This window comes from Podarcis melisellensis (assembly GCF_964234715.1).
Source record: "Podarcis melisellensis genome assembly, chromosome: 2".
NCBI lineage: Eukaryota > Metazoa > Chordata > Lepidosauria > Squamata > Lacertidae > Podarcis > Podarcis melisellensis.
The window spans coordinates 30931742-30951099 of record NC_138529.1 but is presented as its reverse complement, the minus strand read 5'-3'; the positions used below and the strand labels follow the sequence as shown (position 1 = coordinate 30951099).

General features: G+C 41.9%; 3 protein-coding genes across 8 annotated transcripts in view; 1 reads left to right on the top strand and 2 right to left on the bottom strand.

Moving 5' to 3' along the window:
• Positions 1-4127, top strand: part of CSNK1D (casein kinase 1 delta) — a 32306-nt gene extending 28179 nt beyond the window's left edge. For both annotated transcript variants that reach the window (XM_081899801.1, XM_081899802.1), the window contains one exon: positions 1977-4127. In XM_081899801.1, the coding sequence (XP_081755927.1) occupies positions 1977-2027 (51 nt within the window). In that variant the 3' untranslated portion in view covers positions 2028-4127. The remainder of the gene's footprint in view (positions 1-1976) is intronic.
• Positions 1-19358, bottom strand: part of MBTD1 (mbt domain containing 1) — a 126809-nt gene that overhangs the window by 96989 nt on the left and 10462 nt on the right. The window lies entirely within an intron of this gene.
• The window catches only part of SLC16A3 (solute carrier family 16 member 3), a 32460-nt gene continuing 22384 nt past the window's right edge, over positions 9283-19358 (bottom strand). For all 5 annotated transcript variants that reach the window (XM_081899782.1, XM_081899783.1, XM_081899781.1 and 2 more), the window contains exons 3-5: positions 19151-19294; positions 15163-15930; positions 9283-14568 (exon numbers count right to left, since the gene is read on the bottom strand). In XM_081899782.1, the coding sequence (XP_081755908.1) occupies positions 14306-14568; positions 15163-15930; positions 19151-19294 (1175 nt within the window). In that variant the 3' untranslated portion in view covers positions 9283-14305. The remainder of the gene's footprint in view (positions 14569-15162; positions 15931-19150; positions 19295-19358) is intronic.

The window sequence follows — 19358 nt, the reverse complement described above, 5'->3', positions numbered from 1 at the left end:
AAAATGAATGGATGCCTGTGAGAGCAGCAGTTCTAAAGCTTATCCATTGATTGATCTTTTTGTCTTGACGATAGGAGCTTCAGCAGAGCAAAATGAAGTGTGTGCGTGTGTGTGCGTGCGTGCGTGTAGACAATCTGTAGCTTGTTGCCAACCTGTAGAGGCTGTTCCTTTTGCTTTTCGGTCAGACTGAATTCTTGTTGCTTAGATCCTATTATTGGGCTCTCTCCCTCTCCTCGCCATTGTTATAACTCCACATTATACTAATCTCTCACTACCTTATTTCTCTTCTCCCTGCTGCTTTTGTGTTCGTTTGATTCCATAGCCCTTTACTTTGTTAATTACATTAGCAAACTGATTATCCACATGGGTCAGATCATCTGGATAATCCAGCTGTTCATAATTTCGACTGAGCGAGAGGATTCTCTTCTGAACCACCTTGAATGAAGAGTTCACACTGGGTCCTCCTAACGGGATGCTTCTGCTTGTCTTGAGAGTGTGTTAAAACAAAGGCAGGACCACAGCAGAGATGTAGAGTGCCTGTACTTTGTACTCTGTGGGAATTTTTCAGCTAGCTTACCCCACTTCACGTGGTGGTGGTGGTGGCGGCGGTGGCGGCAGGGAACTGAAATGGGTTGGGCAGCAAAGATCAACATTTTAGCAACTAAAGTGGGTAAAAATTTCCTCTGAGTGAAGAACTGTAGAATCCAGTCCACTATCAAGGTCTTTGTCGGTAATGATTAACCTCTTGTTGCATGTCAAAACATCACCGCTGCTGCAGTTTGACTTAATAACAGGTCCCTATGAACTGTGCATCAAAAGAATAGTCCCAATTCTTCCAAGGGTCAAAACTATGTAAACAGGCTATTTGTTGTCAGTCCAAACATTACACAGAGCTGAGTAGCTTAATTTTGGCTGCTGTAATATTGAATTTAGGATTGCTTCCACAAGGCTTGAATGAAGTATGGATGGATCCTTTGAAACTGTTCTTACCATCAGATTTGTGCAAGCTGTTTTCCAAATCCACTTAGGTTGGCAGAGTTTTTATTCCTTTGCCATTGAAATTTTATTTTGTGGTTGTAAAGGAAGGGACTTCCTTTTGCACTGTCCCCATAACTTGCAGTGTGCTTAATAGTTTGTTTTTAAAAAAAGGCGAACAGTGGTTTCCCATCCAACACACGTATATTTGAAGGGAAGAGACTGAGGCAAATTTCATTCCCATTCTTGTGAAAGGAAACTTCTGTTTTCATTTTGAACCAAAAAGCCAGAGGACTTTCAGAGAATTTGTAGGTACCTCAATGGCTGATCAAAGTGTTGGGGCAATTCTTTAGAAATTGTTCCTTCGTTCAGGTATGCAGTGTGCTGAAGCCTCCACAAACTAAGACTGACAATGACTTCTAGATCCTAGAATTCACTTAATCCTTATCACTTTCAGCATTCTGGTTGCGATTGACAATCTACACTGCCAGGTTGGGCACAAATTTCTGATTGCAGAGTTCACAGGGGCCTTGCTTAATACTGGCATATGCTATGGAAAGGATCTTGTAGAACATATTCAATACAGTGTTGCTGCTAAAAAGATGGATTTCTTTTATATAACACTTGCATTTATCACCCTATCTCTTGATTTGGGTTTCATTACTGATTCAAGAGCTTACCCAAGTCATCCGGTCTTTTTTGCCAGCATGTGCTTCTTTCCTCGTTCTTCATACTATTTCTCCTTGTTCATGAGGTGCCTTTGTTGCCTTAGCCTTTACGCAAAAGGAAAATGCCATTCACTTCATGGGTGCCACCTGCTGGGTGTAACGGCGATTCTGTCAGGACGTAGATTTGTGCACACTCATTTCATCCTTCTGAAGTGAATGCATCTGCCCAGTTGTATTTATGAGGAGTGGCCAAGAAGACTTTAATGGATCAGTTTTTATGCCGTTTCAGTAGGTGTGGGCTGATATTGACACCCTGTTCCTTGGCTTCAATAGATTCCTGCTCTGGCGACGACCAGTATTCTCCAGTCTGCTGTGCATCGGTGAAATGTTGCCATTGAGGGGCAGATAATGCATGGCTGATCTCCTGTTACCAGTGGCTTTTACTAGCAAAACTACCCCAAACTAGAGCAGAAGAAATAATACAACTGGATCTCTCCTTGCTACTTAAAGATACTCGCAGGAACATGGACAGAATCCAGCAGTTGCCACTACAAGAGGCTTTGGCCAGAAACCTGATAACCTTATGTGAACTCTAGCAACACAGCTGGAAAAGGAAGAGACGGTTTACAGCATTAACCGCCTGTTATTTAATAGCCATTTCAGTTCTCCCTCCACAGGCGGCAGCCTTTCCCCCCTTTTTATTGTTCTACTGTAACTATAAATCTTTTACTTGGTTTAAGAAAGTTTTGTATTCATTTTGCTAAGATTCTTGGCTTAACTCTCTGTAAAAAAAAAAAAAAGAAATCAATCTCGTTTTTGTCTGATTTGGAACCTGTGTAGAAATGTGAACAATCCTGAAGTTTAAAACAAAATAAAAACAAGACTTGAAACTTCTTGTAAACTTAAGTCAGGCAGGGAATGTGTAAATGAATTTGAACAGTCTGCTTTTATTTTACACTGTTTACTTTTGTATGGTCCCATTTTACAGAGGAGTATTCTCAATAATTTTTTTTAATACATTTTTATTATCTTTGCTTTTGGCTGCCTTGTCCTTCCAGGGTTGTTTTTGTTTTTTTTAAAGTTCAGTCACCATGCAGCATAAACATATTTTTATTCCAATGTTTATTCGTCTCTAGTACTGTCCAAGAAAGAGCAGAAGATAATTTTAAAGAGAAGGAGCCAAACCCAGTAGAGGTGATGAGATCACTTCATAGACTCTGAAGAACAAAAGTCAAAGCTCTAAAATAACCTGTTCAGGAAGGTTTTATTAAGTGAATGTAAAATGTATTCATAGAGCAGGGTTCCATGTGAGTGACAGGATTCATGATTTCTGCTTGTTTTTTGGTACAGATGCCAATAAAATCTGAATGCTGTCACTGCGGTGTGAGCAGCGTTGTAGTAGGTGTGCTTCTCTTGAATATGCAGAGAACGACAAGTGCTTAGAGCTTGCTGCATTATGCCAAGGCTCCGAGCTATAAACAAAATGTTCCTGCTGCGAGATGCCAAGAGAACATTCAAGCTTGTTGAATTCTTTCATATTAAAGTGTGCAAGTCTGGAACAACTGGCCTTCAGCTGATGATATACATAAGCAATGGCCAAAACACTTACCTTAGCAAATGAGTGTGCCAGCTATAAATATGGAAGAACCTTTGTTTTCATGAGCAATATATTTATCCCACTGTAATCTGGGAAAGTAGAAGGCATGTGAATCATACCAAATACCACTCAAAGTACCATCAGTCCCACCTTGGGAATGAAGATGCAATACATAGATATGTTGTGTTACTACTTTTTAATCAACAAATGTGAGATTCATGCTTCCTTGGAAACTTGGTGGCTAATAGAACTCCATGGTTTTCTTTTGCTCTTAATTTGCAATTTTTTTAATTGTTTCAAAGCTTTGCCAGTTCCTTTTTAGTTTTGTGGATATGAACAATCTTGTCGCTTTCCTTTAGCTATGTTAGAACATTAACCAAGTGCTTATTTGTATTTTAAAAGTCTTGATTTGATGCAACCCACAATTGGGGAAGTGCAATGGGAATGTTTTTAAATGTTGGTCCATGGAGAATTTTGCATAACTGTATCACTTGGTTACTGTGGATGTTGGTTCTTTAGGCATGTGCACTTCCATTTTGTACAGTTCTACACTTCTGTGTGCTTTCTTTGTAAATACTTGTGGTCAAATGATGTAATGTTAGAGACTTATAAAGGCAGCCTCTTCTTCTCTATATATATCTGGAACCTTCAATTGCTGTACTATACTTAAAAAGTTGACTGATGCAAATTTCTAGACTTGTACTTGGTTGTGGGCAATCTGCGCCCTTCCATTATAGTTAAATCCCACCATCACCTACTGAAAATATAGTTAGAATGTCTCTCTAAACCTGTGTACTGGTATCAAGTTATCTCGGAACACCTCATTTGTATTACCACTGTATTTGTGTACTTTAATAATTGTGTAAATAAATTCATAAGGACTTCTATCTATTTTGCCTTTATTTGCACATCTAATGGGTTCTCTGCTTATAGAACAACATATTTATTCAAAGCCAACTGCCAGAAATTTTAAGGCCGGGGTGGGGAACCTCCAGATGTTGCTGGACTACAACTCCCATCTTCTCAGTCTTATCAGCCATGCGGTCTGGACCTGATGGAAATTGGATACCATCAACATCTGTAGGGTTATAGGTTCCCCACCTGGGTTTTAAGGCCAGACATCTGCTTTAACTTCTGAGCTTTCTTGTGGAGTTGATTTTTGTTTTGCCAGCTTTTATAGTTTAGCAAGGCTTTCCCTTTTCTCCTCCTCTTGTGTGCTCTGGGAACAGTATTGGTTTCTAGATGAGATAGTTGTGAAGACAGCAGTGTTCATTCTGCTGGGATGAGTGTGAAATTGACCTGGGGTGTGGCTGCTGAAATTTGAGGGAGGTGATGTGAAAATCTTCTGGGAGTTCTATTGGGAGGAAATGGAAAGTTGGAAGTGGAAAAAGCAGGGTGGATTTATCCCCAAAGGGTGAGATACACTATAAGTCAGTGGTTCCCAATTAGCTAAGTACTGCGGACCCCTACTTTTGAAAATTTTAATACCTGTATGGTAGTTTTTGTTATGTGGACGGTGCCACAGACCCCCTAGGTGGGTTATGTGGACCCGTGGGTTCTATGGACCACCAGTTGGGAACCACTGCTGCAGGCAAAAATGGAAAGGAAGATCTGGGTCTATCTCACTGTACCATGCATTTTTCAGCATTGGATGCTGAAACATTCATATAGCAAAAAGAGTCAATAAGTAAGGGCTGAGATGTAAACTTAGGAAACTAGTCAATATCAAAACCTGACAAAATGGAGTGATTCCTACCACCAGTGGCAGTCGCAGTCTCTTTACTGTACCATGAAATGTAGAAGCTCAGAAATAAAACCAGACATTACATAGTCATGTAGAATAAGCATGATTGTAATAGAAGTCACATGGCTGTTAAGCCTCCAGTGGGATTATTCCAAAAGTAGCAGGTCAATCTTTGGGAGACCTGACTCATCTAAAAGATTGCTGCACTATACTACTACCCAGCAGAATACTATATCCTGGAGTGGCTAAGCAAAACAAACAGTGAAACCTTCATACCTTGGATGGTTATGTATCACTTACACTGCCGTCTTCAGTTGCGCTGCAGATAGGCTGTATTTGGTCGTTCCAAAAGTGAGACAGACAAGGGCTTGTCCTTCACCTAGCAATATACCTGGCAGTAGAAGCTGGATGTGCTTCTTGTTTCAGTATTTTCCAAACCTCATTTTCTCTCCAACTGGAGGCACACCTCACTTTTACAGCACTTTTAAGAGTTACTGAATAAGAACTTCTCTGTCCCTCTTGCAACAGCCTGCTGCATTAGTTTTGTTCCTGTTTTCCCTCCTTGCAGCAGCACTCAGAACAGCCAACAGAATACAGCAAGGACTCAGAATTAGAACCAACAATATTCTACATCATTAAAATAATAAAATGCAAAGCAGTAACTACTGAACAGTATTGAAAGAAGGATGTGGGGGAAACCATTTTAAATATCAGGCAGTAAATAAGTACTTAACGCTGATCTAGGAACAGGATTGAGAGCTTGTTGAAAGCAAAGTTGTCAAGTGGAAGCAGAATACCAGTGTAAAGAATTATAATCAAAGCTTTTGAGGCAGGGAGTTCCACATACTAAACACAACCATAAAAGGTCAGGGTGCAGTCAGGGACTTTTCTTCCCCCAGCCCGCTTTCTGCCAAGAAGAAAGGTCAGCACCCCACCTCTCCTGAACTAGCTTGCTCCCTCACCTGCATGCAATTCCTGATTGCCCATGGCAGGAGTGGGAAACCTGAGGCTCCCCAGATGTTGCTGAACTACAACTCTCAACAGCTATATCAGGCGTGGTCAGTGGCCCAAGATGATGGGAGTTATAGTTCAACTGCATCTGGAAGACCATAAGTTCTGCACCCCTGGCTAGTGGCTACTAGGCAAGTGCTTAAATACAAGTTTTCTTTTTACAAGTGTAGAAGCAATTTACTTTGGGTGCTTTTTGGATTGCCTTTTCATGGCCCAATTTGAGAAGCGCTACTGTCAGGCACCGACCTACTTACTTTCACTTACTTGGTGTTCCCTCCACAAGACTTACAGTAGTCAGCACTGATGGGATGCTAGTGCCTCTATTCATTCATCATAAAGAAAAAGTGCTGGCCTGTCATTGGCTACATAATTCTCTCATCCTAGCTATAGGATTAGAGTTGTCCAGCAAATAACTTAAAATCTAGAGAAGCTCTCTTACTGTATTAGTCTCACAAGGAAGCAACCTGGGTAGAGAAGGGCTTGGGGGCTTTATCTCTGGCCCCACCCTAATACATGGCTCCCTCTGCCATGCACGGGGAGATCTGAAGCAAGTAAGCCTATGCAGAAAGATCTGGACAGGTGTTGGCTTCCTGGGTCCTGGAGCACTGTTAAGACTTCCAGTATCCAGGGAAGTCTCAACATAGAGGCCTCCCTGCTGCAGGCAAGAGGAATGGGGAGCCAAGCAGAGGTGTGCTGTTAGGAATGGGACCAGAGACACAGCCCCACACTGCAGCTTCATGAGAACAAAGTGAAGGGGGCCAGAATTTTGACTAAAACCATTAAGTGGGCTTTCTGGACATAAAAGGCTTGCTATATGAATTTATGTGACCTGTACTTAATGAGAGTAAAGAACAATTTTGTCTGTGGTGTTTTAACATTTAGCAAAAACATTTCTTCAAAACATTTTTAATTTTTTTTAAGAAAAGCCCTTGAGTTACTGGCGTTCCAAGTTAATTTTGCCTGCAGTTTAATATGTGTGCTTTTTCCTAATTTGGGTTGTGCAGAAGCTATTGCCATCTGCCCCTCCATATAATTCACACTCATTCAGTGTTCAACCACCCTACAGTAAAGCCTGGCTGTTATTTTGTCCTAATAGTACTTTGCCATATGGTGAGCTGCTCAAAATAAACAAAAACAAAGAAATCTAGATTTAACCTAGTTTGTGTATCAGTAATCCTAAGGATTTTAGTTCCATAGCAGAAACTAGTTTCTAGACTTTTCACGCAAAGTACATATGTATTTGAATAATATTGGGATCTGCTCTCTTTTCTTTTCTTTTTAATGACTGGTGCGGTACTGTACTACGGAAGTGGGGTTAACCCTTTTCCACATCTGGTTTTCTTAATTTAAATCCCTTTGCAAAAGCTTCTGAAGGGGAGAAGTTAATCAGAGGAAAAGTGTTAAAACCAATTATTTCCCTTCACTGCAGCCCCAGCCAGAACTTTCCGTCTCTTCTCCAACCCCTCAACCCCCAATTTCAACACCACCCCCACCACCTGAGGGTGATCCTAATCCTGAATCTGCTACAGTTTGTGTGATTTCTCCCCCAGCCCCGTATTGCAGCATATCTTCATTTAGAATGTTTATCCCACTTCATAGCCCTGAAAGGCTCTCAGGGCAGCTTATGAAAGATTACCCTATTCAAATTTGGCTTCAGGAATAGAAGTAACATGGCGCCCTTATGGAGCTAGGATTATCAAGGCGGCATTCCCTGCCTTTATGCTTAGTCTACCCTGGTTTTGACACTTAGCTTTTGCCCACTAGTCAGCAACTCCCACTGTTCTGTGCGCTAAACATGCAAAGTGTTGCGCGTAGCCCCATCTTTAAACAGCAGCAGCCGCAAATTTATGCAGACCCTTATGTAAAGCCCAGTGTTACCCTGATCCTACTGGTATTGCTGTAGAAAATACGACGGAGCAGGCACATTTCCCACAAATTGTGGAGCTGCATAAAATCCCTGGCACCTGAACTGGTTCAAGAAAAAGCAGCGTACATTCTTTTTTAGGCTTGGTTCCAGAAGCGTGAGGATTATGTTTCAGTGGTAATGGTTAACAACTCAGAAACCTAAAGGTCTGGGTAGTATTAAGTAGTCAGAACCCAGTGGTTTCAAAGCTCTATGTTCCCATTTTAAAACAAAGTTTACATCCACACATTTAAAATACAGTTGCCCCCAAAGAATACTGGGAACTGTGGTTTGTTAAGGATGCTGGAAATTGTAGCTCTGTGAGAGTAAACTACAGTTTCCAGGATCATTTAAGGGAAACCATGGGCTTTAAATGTGTTTTAGATGTATGGTGTGCATGTGAACTTTGACTTCTTTGACTTTGATGGTATTCCTCATGTAGGTTTCCATATTGTGTCTCAGTAAATGACACAACTCTTCCTTTTGCTACTTAAGATAGATTAGTGTGCCTTGTGAGATAGGACGGAAGCAGAGCTTGGGGTCATTGGCTTAATTTGTTCATTTGACCTGTTTTTATATCAATGCTCCATATATTAAGTGAAAGGACAAGCAGTTAGAACACTAACCAGGTCGGTTAGTGTTCTAAGGTCAGTCACAAGAATTAGAACTTCCAATTTTTGAAGTACCGTATTTTTTGCTCTATAAGATGCACCAGACCACAAGACGCACCTAGTTTTTGGAGGAGGAAAACAAGAAAAAAATATTCTGAATCTCAGAAGCCAGAACAGCAAGAGGGATCGCTGCACAGTGAAAGCAGCAATTCCTCTTGCTGTTCTGGCTTCTGGGATAGCTGCACAGCCTGCATTCGCTCCATAAGACGCACACACATTTCCCCTTACTTTTTAGGAGGGGAAAAGTGAGTCTTTTAGAGCAAAAAATATGGTATATTTCTGGCCTTCAGTTTGTGGGGGAGAGCTTAGAACTGCAGGCAAAGATCACCTAGACAACTGCAGATTAAAAGTGACAAAGCAACCTGATGGAGAAGTCAGATGTTTTTGCAAAGTAGTCAGAAATAAAAAAACACACCCCTCCAAGCCCAGTGGGTTATTTCAAGAAAAATAGCCTAGCTTACATCTGTCTGGACCCACCAACCTCTGATCTAGAAGTCTTCTCTCCCTCATTCTAGAAGTGTGAACATGATTATTTTCCATCTGCTTCTCAGAGGCATTATCTATTTTTATGTTTCTGGTTTGGAAACCTAGCACGACAAATAGATGCCTGAGCTGAGGCTGGATAGAAAATTAGGCTGTTGACTATGCCTCGGAATAAAATAAAAATAGCAGAAGAATGAATTTTCAGAGCCATAATTCCTGATGCAACAATATTTTGACAACAGAATAAATAGCTTTATTCACTATGGTTGTAACAGTTCACTAGAAAAGCATAAATCCAGATTACATTGACATGACATCCACATTGTATTACATTAAAGTGCATTTACATGAAAGCAGGGACAAAAGTGACTTCACTTGCTTCAAACCTGTCACGAGCACAGTCGTACACAGCCATATATTGCACGCACACACGCACACGCCGACAACTGAGACAGACAAATCCTGCACAAAACATTGCCCATAGCACACAAGAGCTTTGTTCTCCTGGAAACCCTCCCTCACCACTGAGCTGCTGCACTTTTGAGAATGAAGAAGGCAAACCTCTGAGCGTACGATAACGGCTGAAGGGGGCTAGTTTTGTTGAAGTATGAAAAGAATTGCATAGACTCTGGATAAAATAGCATAGAAGGGACTCACCAGAATGGATCGTTTCCAAGCATCTTGTGCTCACACACCCTCATCTCATGCCCCAGGGTGATGTGTGCCTTCAGCAATTGTGTGTTGAAGGGAGCAGGGGAAAACAAGGCTCTTGGTCACTATTTAAAGGTCTGTTGCATCATTCAACCTATTTGGTTCAACTGCTTTCACGCCTCCTCCAAACGGATAAAAATATAGATCTTTATATACTACGTATTTAAAAAGAGAATAAAAAATAATTTGGTACTTTTGCTTTCTGTAGTAGAGAACCCAAGTTGGTTCTTTTGTCTATTCGGATACCTGAATGCAGGGATCTGTGTGCGAGAGTATCAATGGACCCACAGTTTCCCCTGCACACACAATCGTCCCCATTCATCTTAGAACGGCATGCTGGGGACCTAGGCTGCATATCCTGATACGTGTGCCGCATGCCTTGAAAAGAATCAGAACCTTTGTCCATTCAAGAGATGCTATGTGTGTTCTTGAGCACATGCAAGTCTCTGGATCAAAGGGTACGTGTGTAAGCTGCTGTAGCTCATTTTCATTTGCAGACGTGTTCTCCTGCATCAACCCTTTTGCGCCCATTTGCACTCACACATACATGTTTACATACATTCCTTTTAGAAAACAGCTGGAGGGGATAACAGAAAAGTCCATCAAATATAGAATAGTCAAACGTCATCTGGCACTGTGTAAGTTATAGCCATGTACCAAACAGAAAACAGTGTCGCAAATTTTACTTCACAGAACTGCACCAAGAGGTAGGGGTTCTTTTTATCCCTTGCAGTTAGCGTAGAAACTCGTGGAAATGTTGTTAATTGTACATTATGCATAGTACATTTCTTCTCTAGAGATTTTGCCCCCACCCCAAAAAAGGAACTCAAAGGTATTAAGATACATAGTCAATGAGAAGGTGATGGGTTTTTTTCCTTGCTTTTTGTGAACAAAGGCGTAAGCAGCTTTCTGCCTTGAGAAGAAATGTATGAAGCCGAGACTCAAATTGTCCCAGTAAAAGGATCTTCCTTTGTGTCCCTGATTTCTGAAATCCTGCACTTCACAAGCTAGTTAAATTTATGTCCCTTAAAAAATGACACCTGGTAGGAGCTTGGACAAAGGAAGAGCAAAGGTACATCATTCCTCCCAGCATTTGTGACTGTTTAAAACTACTGTTTGGCCAAGTCCAGTGAGGTGAAAGCAACACTTCCCTATGGCTCTAGCTTCCCATTTCTTATCTCCTTTCTCTCTTTCTCCTTTTCTCATCTAAATATGTAAGCTGCGATCCGGAGGGCTACTGAGCTGAGTCGTTTATTATTACTATTTTTATCAAAATGGCAGCCCCACTCACTCCTTGACAAATAGCTTTTGAAGCTTGGGGAGTAGGGAAGTTGTTAATATTTAGTTCTTTCCTTTTTATTTCACAACAATCAACATGTTGCTTTCTAGGACTGGAAGTGTAATCCACACTGCAGTTTAATAATAAAGAGTACAGCATTTGCTGAGGGCATGATTCTGCTCCCCCGCCCCCAGCACAGTCCAGAAGCAGATGTATGGTGTTGAATAAGCTCTACATGAGTCAGTGCAGCAGAACACATGTTTCCTAACCATCTTAAATCAACAGGCATAGCCAGAATTCTGCAAAGGATCTGAGGCTGAAAGAGGACAAGGAGACTGTTCCGTACAAATAATGTACTGGGTTTACAAATAAATAGCTGATGTATGCATGTCTAGGAGAATACAAAATAATAAAATTATCAGGCAAACATCTGGCCCCTGCCATCAAATACATTTTAATTCAATAGCCAGTATGGAGTTCTCACTAGATCAATTCTTATCTTGATTAAGGAACTTGATTAAGGAACATATTAATGAATTTTTGGCTATATTGAGGAGCCAGCTTTGGACTGCCCCCCCCCCGAAGCTGACATGCCCTCCCTTGCAAATGTTTTATGTGGTACAGCTTTCTTAGCCTACCATTTTTAATCGTTTCATCAAGGCATCAACCTGACACCTCGTCTTGGTGCTCAGAGCAATCATTTCCTTCTCATAATGTAGGTTAACTTAGATCTTGGTATCTTCACCCAAAATACTATGCATTCCAGATCAAGGTTGATCTAAGTTTTGTGAGGTCGTTTTTGCCTGGGTTTGGCCATCAGCTGCTACTACTAAATTCAGAAGAATAGAAGTTTCTGCTAAATGTAATGTTATCAAAAGTAATAATCAGCACATTCCCCCTTTGGTTAAACATTATGTTAGAGATTAGAAGTCTCTGACTATTTTCTTAGTCTCTTGGCAATGCTCCTATTCATTCCTCCACATGCATGTGAGGAGGAAGTGCACTTGTTGGCCTCACTCCCTCCATCATGTCCCCATCAGCCCCTCCCTGCATCCCTCTGCGTGTTTGAGCAGAATTTACCTAGGGAGGAGCCTGCTTTCACTGCTGCAGAAATTGCATTTGACTGTGTAGAGAGCAACACAACTACAAGCTGTTGGGATCACAATGTAGAGAGGGTGCTAGCAACTGTGTCCCTGCTCTCTTCACTCAAACACTTGGAATCACATGAGAGGGAATGAGTGAACAGGGCTAATATCTCACTGCCTTTTTAGGGAAAGAACCATCATCTTTGACAACTGGCAGAATGTGCCCAGTCATCATTTAGTGATCTTGTAAGCAAGTGACAACCAATTTTCTAACTCCGTGAGTTGGGACATACATGCATGAATTTGACCTCATTTCTGGGCTCAGAGTGCATGGCAGAATTGTTTTACCATCCTTTTCCCACTAAGATTATCATGTATCCTCTTCAGTCTCCCTTCATCAATCTCCCTTCCACTAAGAGCCTGACGTTTTCCACATACGCATGGTGTAAGGAATGGTACAAGAGCAGAGGAATAAGCCAATATCCGTCTGCTATCATGTCATCTTACCTGTCTAGTGAGCTTGTAGGGCATGAATGTAGTGTAGTATAGTAACAGGCTGGCCAGACACTTCATGTTGCAGGCCAGGTTTCTGCCTGTGGTTGCCACTTGCTGACCCCCTATGTAAACCATAGGACGGGATCGATGCACAACTCAAAATTCTAACCTCAATTCCTTATATCAACTATCCGCATATGTGGTTTTTCATTCAGAACTAATAACCCTAAAACACTCACCTGTGGAAGAACCTCAAATGCCTCTAATTGTGTATGCAAGCCCTCAGAATCATCAGCCCATCTTTAAAATACTTTACGAAGGAGCAGGTTAGAGTCCATGTTAATTGTGAGATGACTGTGATTAACATGCATTAAGTGGTAGTGCGAATCCCGGAGCAAGCCTAGCAGTTCTTTTAAGGAGATGCTGTGAGTTAAACTGCTTTCGCCTCCCCCAACACTGTGCTTCCAAATGAAACCCATCTCACCTCTGCAAACAACCCCACCTCTGTCCCCAAAGGGTGCCATTTGCTGTCTGATTGTCCACATACTACTTCACAAGCTGCTGAGAGTTACAGAGACAGGAGAGCTGCACCACTGGAGTATTAATTCCAAAGAATATGGAGGAGGCAAACCTACCTCCTTTGCCCTCCTCTTTTTCCTTTCAACCATTCTATCCTGTAATGACCAACAATCCCATGAATGCCTCAAAATAGAGATGTACGGTGTTTAGTGACAATGCATTTGGTTAGCACCTTTTTGCAACTCCTTTTCTGCGCCTGATCACGCAAGGTGTGGGTGCTCCCCCTCCTCCAGTATCATCTGGAACCTGCAAATGTTGGAGGCTCACATCTAAAAATGAATACCCATCACCTGTGTTTGGAAGGGCTTCCTCTATAAATGAGGGTCTGTTCTTAAAGCTGAGTTGAGCAGGGAGCACACAAGGAATGCTCTTTTGGCCTGCTAGAACTAAACATCACTTTTCTCCAGATGTCATTTGAGAAGAGCAGTTGTGGAGTTTTCTGGGACGGACTGCAGTGTCCTTCTCGGTACATGTATAATATTTCCAGTAAAAAGGACAATGAAAACAAAACTCATAAAAAATCAATTTAACAAACCAAAAAGTTATTGAAAATTGTACAGGTTATCAAAATTAGATTAGGGTTGAGTCAAATGACCTAAACACATGTGGAAAAGAATAGGTTTGGAAAACCTATTAGAGACAACCAAGTCCCTGAGATTTCTCCTTGCTAAGCCATTCCTCCTTAAGCACACAAAGACATGGAAGATACATTGAGGTGCACCACACACACAAAAATAGACGGGTATTTCCTCTGCATTACGGGAATATTTATGTACACTTCCTCTCTAGTTAAAATACAGTTTCATCGAAGTGAGCATTTTCTTGTGATGCGTAGTGGGACCTCTACATGTGTTTAGAAGGCCATTTGTTTAGCTTACAGCAGTAGGTATGCCCAGGCAGCTTAGCCTGAAGATCAACCCCATTTTAAGTGGGGAGAAAGGTTTTTAAACAAGCCAGCTTCCAAAGGGTGATCTCACAAGCTGGTTGGCCTCCAGTTCCCAAACAAGATGGCCCAGCCCTAAGCTAGTCCTATTTCTAAAATAAATTAAGTGTTGAAATGTTCTGACTCCTCCTCTAAATATATGGCATTCGTCCATGTCGCATTCACACACAGGTTTCTGGGTTAGTTACAACTTCCCCGTTCTTTTCGTCTTTCAGAAAGTGTTCCACTTCAATAGAGTCCACCTTGGCGTTTCCAGATTTGTTTAACTCTTCTCTTTCAGCGACATCTTCTTGTGTGTGTGTTTCTGCTGGTTTTTTAATACAGAAGGCATTTCCTATAGCCAGCACCAAAGCCGAAGTGACCACTTCAACGCCAGCCATAATAAAAACATACATATATTTGTGTGTTGCGTCCAAGACTTTCCCTGGAAGAGAAAATTCACAGCTTCATCAACAACATGTTCAATCAAACCCATTCTCTAAGTTCCCAACTCTCTTAATTTGAAGAAACATTTTCAATAAATTTAGAATCCCTATGAATTCTGATAGCTCTTTAACTTTCCGTATGGTACATGTGAGTGCGCTACTTCTTGGCTGATTGACAAAGCTGGCCTGTAACCACAACCACTCCACCTTGTCCCTGATCCTCAGTCTGCTCTTGCACATGTCTTTGCTCTTCTGAGCATGCTTTTGGGTACCAGTTGCCAAGAACCAGAGGAGTGGATAGTGTTGTTGTATTCAAGTCCTGTTTCCTAATAGCCAACTGGTTGCCACTGTGAGAAGAAGGCTACTAGACTAGATGGGTCACTGGTCTGATCCAGCAGGCTCTTCTTATGTTCTTAACATAGCCATGGGGCGAACAAATATGTAGGAGGCTTCAAAGCTAAGCCTGCCATTCATTTCCTCAAAATAAAATAAGTTGTGTCCCATGGTAATTGCCATCACCTTTCTGTCTTTCCCCATAAACCTGCCCCATCCCTTAACTGCCAAATAGCAAATGAACTGAATGTAACATTTACCTGCTGAAGGTGGTCCAATTAGAACAGCCATCGCCTCCATCAGGAGAACTAAACCAATGGCACTGGAAAACTTCTGTGTGCCAACTATAGCCATGAGAACTTCAAACTGAAGAGCACCAACCATTCCATAGGAAATGCCAAAGAAAATGCAGAAGACCACCAGTCCATCATAATTGTAGGCCATGGACCCCATGAGATCAGTAAAACCATTAAAGAGCATAGAAAAGCTAAAGAGGTAGACACAACGGGGCCTAACCCACTTCAAGCCAGCCACTATTCCACAAATGGGCCGAGCAAAGATATCAATCATTCCAAGAATGGTCAGAAGTAAAGCTGATTTGCCGTCTGGGTTCTTCATATCCTTAGCATAGCTCACCACAAAGACCGGGGGCACAAATAAGCCCAGCACCATGATGGATGCAGCTACTGTATAGATTACGAAGCCACGATCTCTGAAGACACTGAAATCCAGTAGCTTTTTCTTGACTTGCTTCTCAGGGGCCGCTTGAGAAGCGTCAGGTTTTTTAGGAGCCTCCAACGGTCTCATCAGAGCTCCACAAACACAGCAGTTCAAAAGCAACCCCCCCAAGATGAGAAATCCTCCTCGCCATCCATACTCATACTGTAGTTGCTGCCCCAAGGGGGAAAGAGCACAAAGAAACACAGGGCTTCCAGCTGCAGCCAACCCATTGGCCAAAGGTCGCTTTTTGCTAAAGTAGCGATTCAGCATGATGAGCGACGGCTGGAAATTGAGCGCCAGGCCCAGTCCTGAAACAGAACAGATGCCAGAGTTTAAATCAGGAACAACATTCAGCATATATAACAGGAGTGCTCTATACTGCAGGTGAGCAATTCACAGCTCAAGATACAAAAATAGACCAGGTACGGTTTGGGGTATGGCCAAAGACATCAGCATATCTTTAAGGGCTGCATGCTCTTGTCCAAACCTGTGCAGGAAGACCAGCCTCATATAACCAATATAACCAGCCTCATATAGCCAATATGTTTAAGTCTAATTAATGTATGAAAGGGTTAATACCATAGAGTAAGCTATCCTGCCAGGCTTAGCTGGGTCACTTCCTTTATCTTGGAAGGAAATGGGTAATCAAGCCTATTGTTGCCCCTCAGTCTACTAGAGAACCCCCAAAGAGATGTGAGCTGGTTGTTCCAGCTCAACCACGTGGCTCTCACCAAGTACTCCTGAATTCCTGTACCAAGAATGTAGGAACTTTTACCACTTTGGAACTAAGCTAAGTTTTACCACCTGTGCAACTTTTCTGAATGCTGTATGGAAAAGCACATCAAGCTGTCCTTTGGAGAGTTTGTAAGTAAAACATTTTTAAGTTACCAAAAGTGTGGTCTTTTTCTCTGCTGGGGAAGTGGGAAACTTTGGAAGGAATTTAAAACGGCACATTTTAAGGTTTTACAGTCTATATGTCCATGAAACATGGAAACGCCTGGATCAAGTCTGGTAAGACTCACTGCATCTTGATTTTTCCCCCCCCCTTTTTTATTGGCTTAAAAAAGAAAAAAAATTACAGACAGCAAAACAAAGAAGTCTAAATTAACATTGCCTTCTACCAATAAGAAATAATAATAACTATTACAATAATGAATACTAAAAGTACCTTTACTTCCCCTTTTAAACTTCTATTCTGGTTACAATATATTACTATTCTATAAGAATCTGTTACAGTGGTGCCCCGCAAGACGAACGCCTCGCAAGACGAAAAACCCGCTAGACGAAAGGGTTTTCCGTTTTGGAGGTGCTTCGTAAAACGAATTCCCCTATGGGGTTGCTTCGCAAGACGGAAAAAATCTTGCATCCCCCCGCGGGTTTTTTTTCGCTTTTTTCCGCCCTTTTCTTAAGCCGCTAAGCCGCTTATCAGCTGTTCAGCTGATAAGCTGCTTAACAGCTGATCGCTGGAAGCCGCTTGACAGCTGTAGCGCTAATCCGCTAAGCTGTCAATGGGCTTGCTTCGCAAGACGAAAAAACCGCTATACGAAGAGCCTCACGGAACGGATTAATTTCGTCTTGCGAGGCACCACTGTATATCCTTTGCTGTCCCATGTATTATTTTATTTCCCAAATTCAACCTAACCTTCCCCTCCTCCCCACTGCTTCCCTTCACCTGTGTGAGATCTTCCCATCATAATATATATATATTTTCTAGTTGCTTTGATAAAATAGAGTAACTTGAAAACTGTTAAATTATAATTACTTCTTTTGCCCTTACACGCTTAACACTGCATGGGAAACTATAACCTGCTCATGCCTGGACTAGCTCTTTTCACACATACAGAACCAGTCTTGCTTTGTGCCTATTTTAAGGGAAAGAAATATTCCGTTTTCTAACCCACCAAAAAAAAAAGTAACCATAGTAATCACATAAATATATGAGAGATCTCATTTGATTTCATTTTGTACCTGATGCTTATCAATCACAGATACACTTATGGGAATGAAGGCACCCCCCCCCATCCTTTTTATTATGCATTTATGATTATTTGTGTTCATGGTGGTGTTGGGACACCTATACACAATCCCTCTTTCCATACTGTTTCCACCAACAAAATTCAGGGCGGACATACCACTTTATTTTCAATCAGTGCATGTTCTGTAATTTCCTGCCGAAATTCTGTATCTTTTCATACAACAAGTGTTCCATGTTTCCCATCCCCACCCCCATCTTGTTGCGCCATAGTACAAGGGTAGTGCTCCAGACAACAATAATGCAACAACATTGGAGAATCGTCGCTGAACAACAAATAAAACAGAATGATGTGTGGACAGTCTAGTATACAGTGGTACCTCGGGTTAAGTACTTAATTCGTTCCAGACGTCCATTCTTAACCTGAAACTGTTCTTAACCTGAAGCACCACTTTAACGAATGGGACCTCCTGCTGCTGTTGCACCACCGGAGCACAATTTTTGTTCTCATCCTGAAGCAAAGTTCTTAACCCGAGGTACTATTTCTGGGTTAGCGGAGTCTGTAACCTGAAGCTTATGTAACCCGAGGTACCACTGTAGATCCATCACTAATACACTGCTGCATTGATGCAATCTTGCAGAACCCACCTGCAAAAACAAATCCAGTTTGGAAGGGCCCTACAACCAGCAACAGACTCACGCTTGCAGCTACGTGTGGATAGTTGTGAGCAAGGCACCTCACTGACCTGGCAGAGGAACCAAGAATGGTAACTGATGTTTGACTGCAAGGAAGTGAGAAGACGCCTGAGGCCAGTCAACAAAGAGAATGCATATGGTAAAAGGAGTGCTTTAGAAAATGTCAGGAAGTGGTAGACAGAATGGGCGTTGTGAATGAGAGACCTACTTTACACCAAAACAAAAAAAATCCTTCCAGTAGCACCTTAAAGACCAACTATGTTAGTTCTTGGTATGAGCTTTCGTGTGCATGCACACTTCTTCAGATACACTGAAACAGAAGTCACCAGACCCTTCTATATAGTGAGAAGGTGGGGAGGGGTATTACTCAGAAGGGTGGTGGAAATGGGTGATTGGCAGATAGCTGTGATGAGCCTGTTGACGACTCTTAACGACTGCAATAGGTCTTACAGGAAAAAGCAAGGGGTGAGAAGGTGAAAAATGGCTTTGTCATGTATAATGAGATAAGAATCCAATGTCTTTGTTCAGACCAGGTCTCTCCATGGTTTTAAGTTTGGTAATAAGTTGCAATTCAGCAGCTTCTCTTTCCGAACACGGCTACCAACACGGCTACCTATCTGTAACTGGAACTACTTTACACCAGTGCATGCAGTGTGAAACTGTACCATTTAAGAATGCCATTAAGGGATCATACACATCTCCCCACAAATACAAAACAAGCACATCAAAGAGATGCTGTACCACATGCCCCCACCCTCAATTGTCTCACCATTTCTCACAAGCTATTGCAACCAGTAGCATAGCTACATGTAACACAGTCACAAAGAACCACTGGCTGGTTCTTTGACACTGGCACTTACCGGTAATGACACCAGCGGTAAGGTAGACCTGTATTATATTAGTGGAGTAGGAAGCAGTGATCATCCCCAATGAAGCAAACAGGCCTCCAACCAGCATAACAGGACGACAGCCAAACCGATTGACACACATACTGCACAGGGGCCCTGAGCAAAAGAGAGAATGGGTAAGATGTTTACTTCCCAGATCATTAATATATCTATCAGTTGC